Consider the following 17,496-nt stretch of genomic DNA (forward strand, 5'->3'; position numbering starts at 1 on the left):
GTCTCTCTTTCTCTTTACAGTGATCCAAAAGTCTGAGACTGAAAGCGAGTCACTCAGTGATGGAAGAACTAGCTCCGCTAACACTGATGTTTTCTATTAGCTCCACAGACATGGGGATTTGACTCACATACACTCTCCCACACACTTAGACCTCACACTGCAACTGCAGGTCTCACTCAGGCACACAATGTTGACCATCACTGACTCACACACACACACACACCCACACACACCCACACACACATGATACAGAGAAAAGTAACTTGCACAGATTTGGCCCTAATCTGATACAGGCCCAGAGGGCCCCGGGAAGATGTCTCAGACCCAGCTTGTCTATAGATCTCAATCACAAGCTATGATTAAGACCTCTGGACAAAATGTGTTTGGGTATGTTTGAGTGATGTTTGGCCATCAGCTGAAAAGAGGGAAAATAGATTCCCTCCTTCACTTTGTCATGTTTTCTGCGCCGTATTTCACAGGTTGTGGAGAGCTTTTAAGGCTCAGCGCTCTGCATCAGATTGACTAGTTTATGTGGTGAGGCGTTGTCCACGTTGTCTCTCTTTTGGATTTACAAAGCTTTTTTATCCTAGAAACTTCCATGACAGACAGTGGAGGTGTTCTGGCGTCTGCGAGTGATAGCTGTTGTGAACAGCTTTGGCCTGGTCTAACACTCCCCTCAGGTCATGAAGCCAGGGCAGAAGTCTAACTTGAGGATGAGCTGAGAGACCACACTGCCCCCTGGTGGTGGTCACTGCTGGGACAACTACCATACACTACATAGAGGGATGTCCAATTTCACAATACAAGACTGTGACATTTTGATCAAGGCAGTAAATGGAGCTAAGATAAACTGGCAGGGCCATTGAGTCTACCCCTCTGTATGTCTGTCTGTCTGTCTGTCTGTTTTTCTCTCTCACCGTGTTCCTTCATCTGTCTGCTTCTCTGCCTTTTTTCTGTCAGTCCTGCTCACCTTCTCATGCATACATTTTAATTTATTTTTCCACCTCTGCGTGTACATGTCCAACTTCCCATTTATTATTCTCTCTCTCTCTCTCTCTTTCTGTCAGCTGCATGCAATGTCACATATTGTATAGAAAACAAAATGATCCTAAATGCACATTGCAAATACATCTACCTACGGCCATGATTATGTCTAAAGACTTTTACTAATTCTAAAAGATGTCTTTGTACGTGTAAACTCCTCTACACACACACTCACATACACAAAGAAACCTAAAATAAAGATACTGTTGCTTTGATCAGTTCTCATGAGCATCCACTCTGACTGGGAACTGGTGCGCTTATGCAACTACTGGAATCAAAAGTCTTTTTCATCGCCTGGTAAAAGCAGAAAATAGATCCTCCATCGTGATCAGAGGAGGAAGAAAAAAAAACATGGAAGCCCGCGGTGGGTTTCTCCTCATGAGGCTCGAGAGCCGGGAGGCTTGGAAATACCCTCGGCCGATCTTCAAAAGCAAGCGATGACAAATTGAGTTACAGAGATCTACATGGTGCGGATAGGGCACAGAACATACAGACTTCTCAGGACATTCACAATGAGTAAATTCAATCTGGCTAGCCTGCAATTATTTAGCAATTGAATAAGGCTTGTTTCAGGTACAGAGCCGATGAGGAGTCTGATGTGTCCCACTAAATCTGAACACGGGTCATTTCTCACAGCCTGGCCTGAATTGGCTTCTCACACCACCGCACACAGAAATAAATATATGGCACACACATACTCAAATGCACACACACACACACACACACACACACACACACACACACACACACACACACACACACACACACACACACACACACACACACACACACATTCAAACACACACACACACACAGAGAAACTTCCAGAACACTGGCAAGACACAGACACTCTCTGTCTCTCCATCCTTTACTCACACACTCGAACACCCATGCACAAACTTTTTCCCAAATTACTTGTTTGTGTTCATTCTCTGGGATGGTAATGGGGGAGGGCAAAGGTCAGCCTAGGCTTTGGAGCTGTGTGGGTGGCCACTGCTCTGACTCCAGCGGTGGTGTTACAATGTTGAGAGAGAGAGAGAGAGACATACACACTCATTCTCTCTCTCTCACTCTCTCTTTCTCTCTCGTGTGTGTTCAGTATGGGTGTTCATCACATAAAAATCAAAGTCTAGGAGGATATAGGCTACTCTCTAGTCCACAAATACTGCATGTATTGACTTAACTAATATGAGCCTGTTATACTGTTCTAACCTCTGTCATGAGGACACGTAGATGTTAGCTCAGTTAAATGGTCAGTGAAGTGCAGAATAGCCAGATTTGCAATCAAATACCTGTAAGTTCTTCTGAATATACATTAAGTAGCATTGGTGTCATCTAGTGGCCATGTAATAGTAGTGCACGGTAATCAATCAAGGTCATGGTTGGGTCAACAGTGCTAAACACCGATCATTCCGGAAAAAGATTGTTGCACTTCAGTAATAGTCAGTGGGCTTTTCCTAACAAGCCTCTACGCCCTCTCCCTACCCACTACCACTCAGTGTGCACGTTCACGTGGGGAGTCGGCCACATTAAGGGCCACCCCATATCAATTATCGGGGAATGGAAATCGGTCATAAGTCACTTCATCTCCATCTCAAGGTCCTTCATGCAGGCTTCGCAAGCAGGTGCAAGCTTTTTTTCGTGCCCGTGCAAGACATTTAATTCGGCCTGTCGGTTTTTTCTTTACTGGCCATGGCCATATTTGTTAATGAATTAGTCATTTACAACATAACGTAAATAACACATGAATTGCAGCTTTACGAAAGGAATAAAAAGGAAAGAAATCCTATATTTGATGGTGTTTTAATATTCATGATGTTCGTTATTTCACTGAAAACTAGTCTGACGTCAATTTCCCTTTTCCGTCGACAGCATCCCAAAGTTTGCCGCTTTAAGAGCTATCCGCAGCCGCGAGTGTGACTACAAAACGGTGAGTGGGAGGGTTAGGTAAAAGGCCCGTCTGTGACCCCAAAACTTGGTTGAGAGCTCGGTTATTTGGAGATAAAACGTCTGACATGTTTGAAAGCCGAGGGGGCATTATGGTCCTGCCAGAATACAGCCGGTTAGATTAAAGATTAAAATATTAAGACATATCATCACGATATTTGCACCGCACAACTGAAAGTTGACGACATTATTTATAAATGTGTAATTGTGTATTAATTGTGCTATAAATAAAAATAACCAAACAATCACCCAAATAATGTACCTTAAGATGATAACTGCAAAAATGCTCAGGAGTCAAGAGTATCAAGGACAATAATATTTCCTTTTTTATATTGAAAAAAAAAAAAAACAAGTGGTTCAGATTTCAGAGGTTACGACACTGTAATTGCACTGTGATTTGCTCTCTAAATTCGTAGAAAAGCAAATACGTGAATAAATAGAAACAAATATACACAAATATTGGCTACTTCTCATTTTAATTATCATTTGAAAATTATTCAGAGCACCTTTATTCCTGTAGCTTGTTTAACCATCTTAAAAAATACATCAAGATTCACGGGTGTGGGTGGGTGTGTTAGTTGAGCCTATGATGTCACTCAAGATCGTGGTGATAAGGGACAGGTAGTTCAGTGTGCCTCTACCTGGACTCTTAAACTTGAACCATCAGCCATGGCCCAGAGAAAGACAGCCATGAGCGCGAACATGTTCCAGTATGCAGACATTTGTCTTCCCCACGCTGAAACGGTGACCGTCAGCTCGAGCGCTGGTAAGTCTAGGCAGTTTGGGAAATAGGTTTTGTTTTTCATCATTGCTCTTGTTAGATTTTTGTGTGCGAATCATACATGTGTGTATTAGTATTGGGCATTTGGTAAACCGTTGGGTTAAAAACATGCAGGGTAAGGCCGCGTGTGGCAGGTGAAGGGTTTGTTTTAGATGCTGTTCATCATAGTCGCTTTACAGAGCATTTCCGTAAAAACTGTGCATATAAAATAATGGGTTTCTGACATTAGGTATTTGTTTAATGCAGTGCATAAAATAGTTTTGCTTCATTATCCAATTATCTCCTTCCAAATGTAAGCCTAATGGAGAATTGAACGTAGCCCCACGTCTTTTCATACTTTTTACAATAAATAAACCAATTATATTTTTAGGTGTCAGAGTGTCAAATGTTTATCTGAGTGTAGGATAAATTTTTTTCGACTCCTGCACTTAGCTTTTGTGTTGCTGGACTTTCAAACCAGCCCACCAATTTCCCAAATTAGTCACTTTGCCAGCTATTGTTGCCTTAATCTGTGCAGAGTCCTGAAATCCTTGCTATCTCTTTCTCACGATATTGAGTGTTGGTGGCAAAGCCCGTTGGTTATTGGGTTCCCCATCAGTCACAGAGACGGAGACGGCCTCTAAACCCCTCTTTTATGACATGGTCGTCTCAGGTCAACTTGCATTTGCCTAGTGAGCTCGATCATCTTGCGTAATTGAAGTAACTGCATGTAAATTGAGAAGAGCCAGACGCTTTTGTATGTGTCCGGAAGTTAAGGTCTGCCTTATTTTCCGAAGATGTGACTAACCCCTCCAAAAGAGGGTTTGCGCAATCTAGGAGTGGAGTGGGACTGGGGATGCGCTCCAAACCTTACCCGACCCCGGCGCGCAGACGTCACCGCACCACGTTCAGCCACGAGCAGCAGGAGTTGTTGGAGCTCGCGTTCGGACAGAACCACTACCCGGACATCTACGGCCGCGAGGAGCTGGCGCGCGCCACTAAACTCAACGAAGCTCGAGTACAGGTGCAGTGTACCAGACAGTTTTGGGAGGAACTTATAGGCTAACGCAACAAAATAAAATGTATGTTATTTTCCTTTGATTGTGTAGTTGTCGTTTATTAGTTAGGAATTAAAAGTGAAGAATAATATCATTAGTAACTAAATCACTGAAACTCATCATCTAATGCGGAAACAGTTAGTGTTCACCTTTTATCAGTTAGACTGCCCATGCTGTGGATCTGTGCCAACTTCCTTTTCACCCACAGGTATGGTTCCAGAATCGCCGTGCCAGACAGCGCAAGCATGACCGTGCTGCCCAGAAAGTCTTGCCCATCGCCATGATGCCTGGGCGTGCTGCCCTTCTGGGCGGCTTATGTGTGCAGTCCCCAGGGGTCGGGTGGCAGTGCCAGTGTTCTCACTCCCTCACGCCAGTCTCCCGGTTCTCAACAGTGGTGGCCCCTAGTGGGTACACTCACCACGCTGTGCCAAGCAACCAGTGCCCATCAGGAGCGTTTAGCTGCCAGTCTGGCACAGCTCCTGGCCCACAGTCTCATCAACAGGAGGACTGGTACTGCCAACTACGCAGCATGAACCCGCCGGCCAACCTGCCCCATGCATCTATGCTCTCGCTGGCTTCCATGTCAGCGTTAGACTCAGCTGGACACTGGAATTAGGGCTCATGTCTGGAACAGACAACCAAATAAACACACACACAAACACACACATACACACAGTTAGATCACATGCTTAGGTATACACTATCTTAGTTAGAACTACATTAACATCTTGTTGAAATCATGGTTTTGAATGACTCAGGTTTCATGCTCTTATTCATCTAAATCAACAGGAGTTCATGTGAGAATGCAGTTATCCATATCCTCACTGTCAGAATTCTAGGTTTATAGTCACAGATTGATTTCAAGGGAGTTCTGAACAGTCTGAACAGTCAATACCTTTTTGATAGAAATGCCAGGTAAAAGGCATAGATTAGCGTTCTTCATTTATAAAGGGGAGACCAGTTACAGTTGTAACGGGGATAGTTGTAACATGCTTCATTTCTCAGCTCGTGTCTATCATAATGCGATGAAATTCACAGACAACATGTGTGATAGCACAAAATGGCAGCTTGTTTCTCAATCTCAGAAGGTATACACAGTAGTCATTTTGTGGGGCAAATTTGTAACCTAAGTTATGCTTGATACGTTTTGACAGGAACACAAGTAACACGTGGTTGTGATCAGTGATTTCCGAACTAGATGCTAGTATAAGTATTAGTCCCCAAGGCACTCACTGCATTTAGATGAAAATGAGAGAAAAAGTATGTATGTTGCATATATGTTCCAATGAAAGATGACACTAATGCCAATAAAGACAAAAAATTCAATATTCATTTAACAAATATTCAATTAACCCAATGGTTGGTTTAAAAAATGTCCTTGATGGATCTTATTCTGGCAAGGTTGACTCTACTGTGATGAGCTGCAGAGGTAGTCACCCAGACAAGTTGTTCCAATGCAGAAAGGTATCTGATTCAGGCTGCCTGCAGGAGGGTGGACAATGCCCCATACACTGCACGACCCGGAGAGTGCCAAAGAAACACAAGGACAGCATTAGGGAGCAAAACTTACTTACATCACACAGAAGCGCTGCTGCACATGAACTTGTGTTAATATGAAGCTGCACGTGCACCCAGAGGGTTTCTACCCATCATAGCTTTTTAACTATCCTAGCTAACTCTTGCTGAGGGAAGCATATTAACAGTTGGCAGCTGCTAGCGTGTGATGAACTCATGTTAATGTGTGAATATGCACTCGTTAATAAGAAGCTGCACAGGCACCCTGAGGGTTTCTTCCTTTTCCTATTATAATTTTAGAAGTTAAATTGAGGAGGCTATAACATCAGCTAGATTACTAGCCATCATTTAATTTCCTTTTAAATGGCTAGTAGCGCTCGCACCACAACTGCATGCCATGACTTAATGTTCAATAAACTGCGGTTAATACTTGTCTGCGGTCAATACACCGGTTTGTTTTATAAAATGACATACAATACTGTCATGCGTTATATATGCGGTGCGGTTAATAGTCGGGAAAATATGGTCCTGCGTGCCGTCAGGTGGCAGCAACATCAATCAGCGGTGTAGTGGTCCTCTGGACGGCTGGATTGATGCAGAGACCCCTCCGGCCGGCCAGAATGATGCAGAGACCCCTCTGGTCAGGTCTTAGTCTGTCGTAGCGTCAGTGTCAAAGCCTCAGCACTCGCATCCTGATCTCATCACCACAGAGAGAGGCTCCTTTGCACAGCAGTTAAAGCAGACACTCCACCACTGCAACGGCCTCTATCACAGAGCAGCACCTACCAATCAGGACCACACCTTCCCATAGGAGCATTACAAAACTGTGGATTTAAAACCCATCAATGCTTACATTTATTCAGTCGAAAGAGCTATGTTGTTCAGAGAGCATGCGAATGTTTCATTGCTTCATCCATTGCTCTGCATTCGGGAGTTTACCAGATTCTGCACATGTTTACCAACACAGTTACATCATGGGTTTTGTTTATTGTTATTTACACAGTTTACATTTGGCAGGTACTGCACACAACTTAAGTCCTATCCATAAGACGAGCCCATAACTGAGCCTTACCCAAGAGAAAGAGTGTGTTCAGAGATAAGTCTGTGGTAAGGCAAAGCCGGTCTCCTCTTTCTTTTGCGCTTCTTCAATCCTCTACTCCAGAGATTTTGCGAACTCAGCATAGTCTATGTAGCCATCGTTGTTTTTGTCATCATCACGCAGAACGTCATCGATGAGGCTTATTAGGTCCTCCTCTTTCATTGGCTGAGTGTTCTCTCCTCGCTCCTGGAAAGGGGACATAGCAAGAACAGAGGTCAACGTGACGTGTCGAGTGTGAGGCTCTACTGCTGGGTAATCCTACCTCTCACTGTCAAAAGAACAGCGACAACCATATATGTAGACACAGCACAGTTCAAACAGACAATGAAATCACACTGGACTTTCTTCTGTCATTATCCATTTCCATTGACTTAATATTATAATTAAATATGTGTAGCGATGATTCACTTCAAGCCAATATGAAAGAACGCTTGAGTCCCACTGTATCAGACAGATCCAGTCCAAAAATATGTTTTGATGGAGGATGCTGTCTTTCCTCCCCAGGCTTCTACATTAGCTTGTACTCTGCTCTGCTCTACCGGGCGCCATACCTCCTTGTGCACGTGTGTGATGGCCGTGGCCAGCTCCAGCCCGTCCAGCAGGTTGTTGCCGTCGTAGTCGTGCATCTTGAAGTAGTGCAGCTGCAGCTCCTGAGGCGACATGTCAGACTCTGGCTTGTCAATCACCCCCTCCAAGTGCTCCATGATGTGACTGGGCAGAGATGGAAAGGGGGAGACAGAGAGGGAGGGGTAAAAGGTCAAACTCAGTTACGATTAACATTTCTCCTTCGACTCATCTGTAGTACTCTCTGAACTTACTTTTGGGAAGTGCCTCTGGCAGATGGGCCCTTTTGACTAGGTTTTGCTCAAGATTTTATTTCCCCCTGTTAGAAGGGAGTGCTTTAATGCCAATCTCGTTTCTAGAGCTTGTGTACCTCAAATCCCATTGAGTGAATGTTCTCTGTTAGTGGTGCTACACATTCATAGTCTTTTTTTTTCCATTGTGGATTTGCGTTCTCCTTCTTCTTTGTTTTTGATTTGTGTTATTTGTGTTTAAAGAGGTGCATCTTAAAATATCGGGACCACTACCCAGACTGCAATGTGCAATGACGTAGTTGCCCATTCTCTATAGCTATAACTGAATTAGAACTGTATTTATCTCACAGGTCTTTCCCTAAATCACAGAGAACAACACCCACAGCAGCTGACACTGGGACGGATCTCATCGTCACAGGCATATGCCCTCCAGAGCCACTTATTACCTGGGCTGATGCCCTCCTGAGCCACTTATCACCTGGGCTGATGCCCTCCAGAGCCACGTATTACCTGGGCTGATGCCCTCCGGAGCAACTTATCACCTGGGCTGATGCCACGCCAACCTAGGCAGTTTGCTCTGGCACAGATCTGACCAAGTGGCCATGACGTGGCCCAGATCTGACCGAGTGGCCATGACGTGGCACAGATCCTATCCAGCCTCACCCAGGGCTGGATCCGTTCCCAGTTCATCTGCTATCTGACTTCTCTTTAAGGACCAAATTTGAAGTTGAATGTGAACAGAATAAAATATATATGGGATATATATATATATACATATTTTAACTTTCATCACTGAATGCAAAGCTTAAAACACAGATTATCAGTGGACACACCACCAGTACAAACCTCTGTATGACAAAATGGCAAAACCTTAAAATGACAAAACTATGTGTTCACCACACAACAGAAGAACTTAACTGAGAGCTGCTGGAATGTCTCTCAGCTTTCACCTCCACAGAGAGACAACTGTCTATCAAGTAACAGAGGATCACTGTGTTCCAAGTTTAGAGTCCATTAACCAGAGAACAGCTATCAGTTTAGCCAAATGATCAAAGTTCAGTTACCCTCACCCAGATCCCACCTGAATGTCACACAGCATAACTACTGTAGACCTTTAAAGATCAAATATATAGTTTTTTGTTGTTTTCTTTAAAAAAAAAAGAGAGAGGCCAGCAATGGTGTAATTTTGAACACGTCTATAAAAAGTGTGGCATAATTCCCTGTGCAATGCATACATCTCGTGGGTGCATTACAGATCTGGCTTTCCCATTGTATGTGAATAACTCCATAACTCAACCTGAGATAAAATGAAGATGCATGGAATGCACAGAAATATGCTCTACATCACATTTTGCCTCGGCATGTCAACATTGGGTTAGTTCTTTTGGTAATAAAACCCTTGCTGTTATCATAGTCTAGAACAAACATATTCAACTCACTCTTTATCTTGGACCATGTTCTTATCCAAGCGTATAATGGGCGGGTGGTTATTCTCATCACCCGGCCTTGGTTCGTCATGCTCAGCTCCATGGGAGTAGATTGTCGGTAGGCAGAAGGCAGCTAGAAGTAATAAGGTCCATACTAACGTTACCCCTCTCCTTGTGCCTCTTCTCAAAGCCATTGTCCCCGCTGGCTGTGATGCGTAAAGCTGGGAAGAAGGACAATCAGCAGAGTCTTGAGCGATGCGTAAATGTTTGCGCACATCTTTAGGGTAAAGCTGACATCTGGAGCTGAGATAATATTTGCAGTTCATTACCAGCCATAGCCCGACATGTGCATGCAACTGCACACCGACTTTGAACAAATCACCATGATTAGCTGAGAATGTAGAGGTTACGGACACAAAACTGAACTTAAGATAGCCTAACTTTTAAGTACTGAACTTTAACGTCAGCAGGTAGCATATAGTCCATCTTTGCCAACAACATGCTACCATACGGCGAGAATACAGACCTTTTATTCATAAACCTGAGAGTTAAGCATCAACAAGGCAACAAAGCATACGCTAGGCTATTATATTAAATACTCCACAAGAGCTTTGCTAATAGATACAACGTTCATATTGTCAGAAGGTAAATTCCGTTAACGTTGGGCACTCAGTGGCTTGCTCGTAAACTGACATTGTCGAATCACTTTACTCACCTGGGATGGAATATAACAGCTTGAACCGACGCCAACCCTTTGTCAACTCACTATAAATAAGAAGTGAGATTTGGCTATATTCTGGAACAATAGCTAACGTTCCCTTCAATAAATGCTTTACCTGTTTTAGATATACTTATCTTGGACCGATTTGCTTGCCGTAGTTCCTCTTAACCTCATGGACACGACAGCTTAACTGTGATTGGACGTTGAGAGTGCGTCAGTCAGTGAATAAGTGTGAAGTGGCTTTCTCAGTCCCTAATCCACGTCCAACTGTTCGCTTTGAAAGTGATGCATCTTTCATGTATTCCTGCCTGTTGACGGACTGAATCGTCAGCATTCTCAGGCCAAAATAATGGCTCACTCTCGCCGAGAAAATGAGACTGCCAAATCGCTTTTCCGAAGACTGGAGGTTTTGTTTGGTGTCACATAGCTAGAACCCTGTATAGATGCCTAGAGAACCTCATAGCCGGTTAGTTTGTTCCCTGTGTTGCGCTTAGATGTGCGTGGTGTGTTAACTGAATATCCTAATGTCACGCTACACTGTAGCTGTCATAAGAAGAAACGCCACCCTTTAGTTCTACCCATAGACTGATGTGATTTTACAGTATGGACATTTTAATGTTAATTTACTTTGTAGTTATTGAAGCGCTTACTATGGAAAGGTGTGAGGCTAAAATTAACTTAGCCCATATTTACACTATTTACGGCGCGTAGAGGGTGGGACTAGGTTACTGATAACATCACAAAATAGCGGTTCCGCAACAGCTCAGGCTGCTAGTCTAAGAGTAATTATTGTTTTCCGTGAGGCGGCGCTGTCACTAACCTTCAACAACAATTTATGAACTGTACTGTTCTATTACAAAAGTCTTTACGATTAGGCTGACAATAGGTCAATCTTATATATCTTATCTTATATAAAGAGATATTTGTGTCTATACACTGAAATATATTGTGTTATGGTCATTGCGTTTGTGTTAATCTCTGTGGTAAACCTACAGAATAGACCCACATAAATCTAGGAGAGGCTATTGGCTACTTCAGGGGAAACAACCCCCTTGTAGTGATCAGCTAGTTGGCTCTAAACCCTGGTAATTTATCTAGTTAGACGGCTAACTGTCTCTGAGGACACGCAGTTAATCCAGGACAGTGCTTCCTTCCGAGTCATTCAGGGAGTATAGCCTAAAGATCAAATCACCGTGCTGTCCTGTTGGAAACCTGTTTCTGTCCAGAAAGGCAAACGTTATAGTGAAATACAAAAACTACAAAATAAATGATAAGACTTAAAAAATAAAATAAAAAAAAACTGTAGCCTTTTAGCCTAATTGTTGATGTAGAATGGGCTACCATTGTCTCCATCAGTCCTCATGGGGACAAAATGAAGTGCCATCCTAAACACCAAATGTCGAAATATACAGCAACATATGACGAAACATTTAATATATGCATAGAAAGTAGGCATATAGGCTTAATTATAGTTAAGCTACTGAGATTGTATGAATGGTGAAACGGTTTCTGTTTAATATTTGTGCTAGGGTTATTATTTCTGGAAGCAAAAAAGCCAATGCCAATGAATAATGCCAAATCAATTATCGGTGTTTGAAGTTTGAGAAGTGCTCATGAAAAGGAATGACTCCAGTAGGATACTGGTTATTGCGCCCGCACATGCTCAGTGAAGTTACATGTTTTCTTCCCCTTTTCCTATCACTTCACAGTCCGCCGTGACTCCACTTGTGTCGGGAGAGTACAGTCAACGAGACATACCGGGAATGACCTCCCGAATATCTTTCTCGCAGTACCGGTTAGAAGCGGAGATCGAGAAGTATCGTGCAGAATGTCAGTGGGATAAGATACCGTCTATGGTGGAACAACTGGCTGCAGCCCGCTTTCATGACGACGGTGAGTGAGCGCTCTATCTACCTGTTGCATGGCTGTGGCGGGGCTCAGGGCTTTTACGCATTCCCGGGGAGAGGAAGGACAGTTGTTCCGCCTGACTTGGACTTTGTACTTTTTTCTGGTAAAGTCATATGCTGCAGGACGGCTATTTTTGACCACGGGGAAGAACAGGAAAGAAACTGTTTCTGTTCAACATTTTCTGCTGGAGTCTTAATTACAATTTGGCCACTTAAGTCTCTGTCTGTATGTTCACAAATCTAGTAATTAAAGCTCTCTAAGCAAAATACCCTGGGATGTCATTTTACATTCCAGACAGAGCCCTATTCTGTAGGTGAACATAGTCTCATATGTTGCCACATAGGAGCCTTTTCTCCTGTATTTATTCATTTTTGTGCCTTGAAGGTAAACAGCATAGGCAGACTTGACCTTCAGCTTGGCTGCAGCTTGTATTTGTAATTATGTCAATAACCAAATTTAACCATTCATATGACCACTCAAGAGAGGCGAGTCCACCTGTGTCCACACTGCATTCTCTCTTTTTCTCTCTCAATCTCTCTCTCTCCCTCTATATCGCTCTTTCTCACTCCTTTCCCTAGCCTTCTCTCTCTCTCTCTCTCTGCCTCTCAATGGGAGAGCCCAGCTGTTGTACAATCCTAATGTGACTTCTGGTTTCTCTTTACTGTAATATCGTATAAGACTGTTAAGTGTTAATGACTGATTGTGACCCTGCACAATCACCCCAGGGAGATTGGGTGTTGAAACTTGTGCATTTTAGTAACCCAGTTTGCAAAATACTTATCCAGGCTTTGTGAAGTAGGCACTCGTTCAAGCACAGCCATTTCACAACACACCAAATGGTCAAAACAGTGGCTTGAGGTCAAGTGTGAGTTCAGACGTCAACATAGCATGACTGCCCGGAACTGAGCCAGTGCATATTTCCACTCTCCTTTAAAAAAGTTTGTTGATAAGAATAGAAGAGAAAATTTCAGTGCTGTTAAGATAAAGGCTAAACATTTGGTCAGAGGTAGAGGGACACGCTGGTGTTTTGGCCAAAACGTCTGGACAGAAATGATTAAACAGGAAGTGTCCTATCACGAACGTGTACACAAGACAGGAGCCCAACAGGAGCCAAATGTTTAGTTACGGTTATGGACAGCTTAATCATAGCAGCCCTATATGAAGGATTGTGGGTAATATAGTTCAAAAGGTTCCCAGATGCCAACCCAGATAGTGTCTGACTCAGTGCCAGTCCCTGATTTGGCTTTCAAGGGTACAAGGGTTCAGGTCTAGGAAGAGAAACCTGTCTGGTAGGCTGGCAGGTGGAAGTGGTCACTGGTGTAAACCACAGTAGTGATCGCTGAATAGGGTGTGGACTGTGGAAGTAGACTGTGGAGTGTAGCCTTTTGTATGTATACAATATATGGGAGCCTCTACTGCCAGTAGATGGAGATATGAACTGTGAAGTATTTTAAGTACTTTTAAATTCTAGTTGTGTGCTTTGCCTTTATATAGCGGTGGTGGTGGATAGGGAGGGCTATGGGTGTATACATCTTTATGCATATACCTTGTGTGTGTTTCTACATGTATGTGTGTGTAGATGACTATGGCACACTGCTATTGGCTGAAAGTTTGCTGGAGGAGTGTCTTCTGGAGAATGTGAGTCTATTACGATGCTCCACCCCCTTGACAGACCACTCCCACCCGAAACTGGCCCGTGCCAAAGCACATCTCAACAATGTCCTGAGCCGGGGACGCATGGAGGTGTGTATGAGTGTGTGTGTGTGTGTGTGTGTGTGTGTGTTAGTAAGTGTGTGTGCATGTGTATCTGTGACATCAAGTTGACCTGACTGCTCTGAGTTGAAACCACAATAAGATGCACAGTTTTTCAATAATATCACATTCAGGTATTTAAAGTACTTAACAATAGGAAACTATTCTAATCTAGTCTTTTTTTATCTGTATTATCCTGTCATCCTTTGGCAAATTCTAATAGTATGTGTGTGTGTGTGTGTGTGTGTGTGTGTGTGTGTGTGTGTGTGTGTACTTGGATGTGTGTCTGTCCACCTTTGTTCACCCAGCCAAAGTACTTTAACGAAGCCCTCGTCCTAATGGCCAAAGTGCACTATGCCCAGGGCCGTTACCGTGACTCCCAGGGCATGTGTGCCCGTGCGGGCATCGATGAGCTGATGCGTGATGAGCGGCCCATCTACCACCTGCGCCTCCTGGCAGAGGCCTTCGTCATCAAAGGTACCCTCTCCACTACTCCACTGGGCACACTTGTATGAAGCTAGACAAGCGTACAGATGAATTAGAAGTATAATACTGTGTACATATGTAGAGGGTGTGATGTTGTGTATATTTGTGTTGTGTGAACCTCCCCCATACCACCTTCAAGATACACACCCCACTGGGTTCATGTCTGGTTTGTTTTCTTGATGTGCACTGTTAAATGGAAACTTCAGGATTTTTCAACCTTGGCCCTGTTTTTAGATATTTTTGGGTCCAAACTTTTACTAAGGACAATTAAGGATCGAACTCGGTCCAGTATTGAGTTAAAATGCTAAAACCGCCAACAACAAGACGGCTATACAGTGGAATCCTATCAGGCAAGCCAGCATGTCAAAGTAAACCTCTGGGTTTTGCCACCGACAGGCTCATAAATATTATGGTTACCTGGACCCACAAGGCTCTAACAGCAGGGCCCACGTTGAAAAACCCTGAAGTTTCCCTTTTAATGATACAGATGTGTGCTTGTGTGGGTTGTGTGGATGCATGATGTTAATGGAGCTTAATAATTGTGTGGTTGGGTCATTTTGATAATGAAGATTAAGTAGTTAATAAGCAGAAGTATATTAAGGCATGTAAATTGTAGGGATGTATAGTGCTAATTGAGCATGATGGTAATTGTTTTTTTGTGGTTTTTAGTCCAAAATGTCAGTTGACTTTTAACGAATGTAAATACAGGTCAACTTCCCCTTGGTTTTACTGAGCAGGTATAGTGTTGTCCAGTTCGTTTTGCTCACACATATCCCTTTTGTTGTGTGGATGTGACCGCGCTCCCATGATGTCAGGTGGGGTACAGGCAGTGTGTATGTGTATCAGTGTGACAGTTTCTCTGAGGTTTGGTTTGTTCTATGGGGATGTATGTGTGTATGATATATGTTTATATGAATACACCTGTGTGTGTGTGTGTGTGTGTGTGTGTGTGTGTGTGTGTGTGTGTGTGTGTGTGTGTGTGTGTGTGTCTGTGTGTGTGAGAGTGTGAGAGTGTGTGAAAGAGAGAGGGAGACGTCATTGTAGTTATGGAGTCATAGGTCATTTTTACAAGAGACTAATTGTACATTGTACATCATTGTACATTTTGTAATACATTTCTCCAAGATGAGTAATAGCTATTCTAGTCATGAGATTGCCTATTTTAATATGAAATGTAAATATTTACAATGTATTTATGCATACAGCACATATGAATAGAAATATCTACATGTAACCAAACAACCAAGAACCTTGATTTTGAAGTGTGAGAGTGAGCTGGGTGGAGAGGTGCTTCAGGCAGACTCATTCTGCCCTCCCAAACTACCTCATGCCAGCTCTGCATATACTAAAAGGAGTGCATGAATGCACCACAATAATCAGGCCTCTAATCCCACATCCCCGAGCATTGAGTTATTATAAGCGTTAAAGCCAGGTGGCCTTATAGGGATGAGAGGAGAGGAGAGGAGAGGAGAGGAGAGGAGAGGAGAACACTGGCCTTCTGAACACTCTCATGAGGAGGAGGCGAGGCCCTGGCCCTCTCTCTCAGCCTGGCAAACATGAACCTCCTTTTTCAGGTGCGATTGAATGAAGGGAGGAGACAGTCAACTGGATAGGCACTTGGGAGGAATTTATTTTGGGATGGTTGTTTTTTACTTCTGGAGTGTGTGTGTGTGTTTGTGTGGGGATTGTATGGTACACAGAATGAATGAAAGGTTATTCAGGGTGTATGGGTTTCTAAAACAAATATTACATCAGGGCCAGACAAAGCACCTACTTGTTTTCAGAGCCTAGGGCCATATTACTTCACCTCACAGAAGGTTCAGAGAGCACCGTAGATACAAATAAAAATGATAATATGAAACTAAAAAAATGGACCGCAGTGCATTCATTAGCACCCTATTGACTTTATGACACTAGAGCCAAAGAACACAAGTAGATCCTCTGGATTCTCGCTGCTAAATAAATAAATAAATGAATGAATCTTCTGGGCTCTATGTAATGAATGCAAGAAAATGAGGGAATGCTAGACTGTTAAGCGAGTCCTTATTGGGACTTTTCAGCTTTAACCCAGGAGGAAAGGTCACACCAGGCTGTTTTAGGCCAACTGGGGCCCAATAACTCTCTCTCTATTTTTCGAGCCTGGGACAGAGTGCTTTAGGAAGACTTCAAAACCATAAAGAAATAAACATTCAAACATTCAAATTACATATCCTGGTTGATTACAGGACATTGGCTCGTGAACCATAAAAACACAGAGGATATTCTTGCTTCTGTTGTGTGTGTGTGTTTTCTCTGTCTTTCTCTCTGTATGTACTGTGTTTGTGTGTGTGTGTGTGTGTGTGTGTGTGTGTGTGTGTGTGTGTTTGTGTATGTACTGTGTTTGTGTGTGTGTGTGTGTGTGTGTGTGTGTGTGTGTGTGTGTGTGTTTGTGTGTGTGTGTGTGTGTGTGTGTGTGTGTGTGTGTGTGTGTGTGTGTGTGTGTGTGTGTGTGTGTGTGTGTGTGTGTGTGTCTGTGTGTGTGTGTGTGTGTGTGTTTGTGTACATTTGTGGCTCAGACGTGGGTGTTGATGCTGTTTCTGTACACAGATGAGATATAGTGGAGGAGCTCCGGCAGGCTCACAGATTGCCTTGCTGTAATCTCCTGTGTGTGTGCCCAGTTGTTCACACACTAATTCAGTTCACTGAGCGCGTGGATGCCATAGCAAAATGGGCTCGCCCTTCTTATTTACCTGGAGCTCAAGTACTTCATCCAACACTTCAATGCATGTAGCAGTATGTGGGAGGGGTACAGGGGGGAAGGGTGAACTTTTGATCATATTTGGTTGAACATTGAAGTTGTCCATATTTTGAGGGCAGTATGATTACTTTGTTCAGTCAGTTACTTCTTCCCTCGGCCATATAGCGTTACCTCACACTAGCATACTGTCACACAAGTATACTTTTTCACTGGCATACTCCCACACC

The 17,496-nt window shown here is 43.4% G+C and overlaps 3 protein-coding genes across 5 annotated transcripts in view; 2 read left to right on the forward strand and 1 right to left on the reverse strand.

Annotated features, from left to right (window-relative positions):
- The first annotated feature begins 3,693 nt into the window (after positions 1-3,693).
- Positions 3,694-5,425, forward strand: prop1 (PROP paired-like homeobox 1). The gene is made up of 3 exons (XM_012827276.1): positions 3,694-3,757; positions 4,549-4,775; positions 5,018-5,425. Exons 1-3 carry the CDS (start codon positions 3,694-3,696, stop codon positions 5,423-5,425), a joined length of 699 nt encoding a protein of 232 aa, XP_012682730.1.
- A 1,866-nt stretch (positions 5,426-7,291) lies between these two features.
- On the reverse strand, positions 7,292-10,620 carry mcfd2 (multiple coagulation factor deficiency 2, ER cargo receptor complex subunit). 2 transcript variants are annotated; one of them, XM_031578541.2, is made up of 4 exons: positions 10,502-10,620; positions 9,678-9,886; positions 7,975-8,134; positions 7,292-7,609 (listed from the first exon to the last, which is right to left on the reverse strand). In XM_031578541.2, the coding sequence occupies exons 2-4, from the start codon at positions 9,857-9,859 to the stop codon at positions 7,478-7,480; spliced, it is 474 nt and encodes a 157-aa protein (XP_031434401.1). In that variant the 5' UTR covers positions 9,860-9,886; positions 10,502-10,620; the 3' UTR covers positions 7,292-7,477. The 2 variants fall into 2 exon arrangements, with proteins under 2 accessions (XP_031434401.1, XP_012682753.1); XM_012827299.3 differs by having other exon boundaries at positions 10,381-10,539.
- Positions 10,621-10,622: 2 nt separating this feature from the next.
- Positions 10,623-17,496, forward strand: part of ttc7a (tetratricopeptide repeat domain 7A) — a 34,121-nt gene continuing 27,247 nt past the window's right edge. Inside the window, exons 1-4 of one of the 2 annotated variants that reach the window (XM_031578540.2) lie at positions 10,623-10,792; positions 12,096-12,279; positions 13,874-14,037; positions 14,355-14,523. In XM_031578540.2, the coding sequence (XP_031434400.1) occupies positions 10,736-10,792; positions 12,096-12,279; positions 13,874-14,037; positions 14,355-14,523 (574 nt within the window). In that variant the 5' untranslated portion in view covers positions 10,623-10,735. Of the gene's footprint in view, positions 10,853-12,095; positions 12,280-13,873; positions 14,038-14,354; positions 14,524-17,496 lie in introns of both variants that reach the window. The other variant, XM_012827277.3, reaches the window with a different exon arrangement.

The sequence above is a fragment of the Clupea harengus genome, chromosome 13 (genome assembly GCF_900700415.2).
Source record: "Clupea harengus chromosome 13, Ch_v2.0.2, whole genome shotgun sequence".
Lineage (NCBI taxonomy): Eukaryota > Metazoa > Chordata > Actinopteri > Clupeiformes > Clupeidae > Clupea > Clupea harengus.

Excerpts from the sequence above, each read along its gene's own strand:
- prop1 (XM_012827276.1), top strand. The coding sequence starts at position 3,694 with ATGTTCCAGTATGCAGACATTTGTCTTCCCCACGCTGAAACGGTGACC. Across the intron at positions 3,758-4,548 it reads GACCGTCAGCTCGAGCGCTG|ATGTGACTAACCCCTCCAAA; the intron begins GTAAGTCTAGGC and ends TATTTTCCGAAG. Across the intron at positions 4,776-5,017 it reads TCAACGAAGCTCGAGTACAG|GTATGGTTCCAGAATCGCCG; the intron begins GTGCAGTGTACC and ends TTTCACCCACAG.
- mcfd2 (XM_031578541.2), bottom strand. The coding sequence starts at position 9,859 with ATGGCTTTGAGAAGAGGCACAAGGAGAGGGGTAACGTTAGTATGGACC. Across the intron at positions 8,135-9,677 it reads AACATGGTCCAAGATAAAGA|TCACATCATGGAGCACTTGG; the intron begins GTGAGTTGAATA and ends ATCTCTGCCCAG. Across the intron at positions 7,610-7,974 it reads TCACACACGTGCACAAGGAG|GAGCGAGGAGAGAACACTCA; the intron begins GTATGGCGCCCG and ends TCCCCTTTCCAG.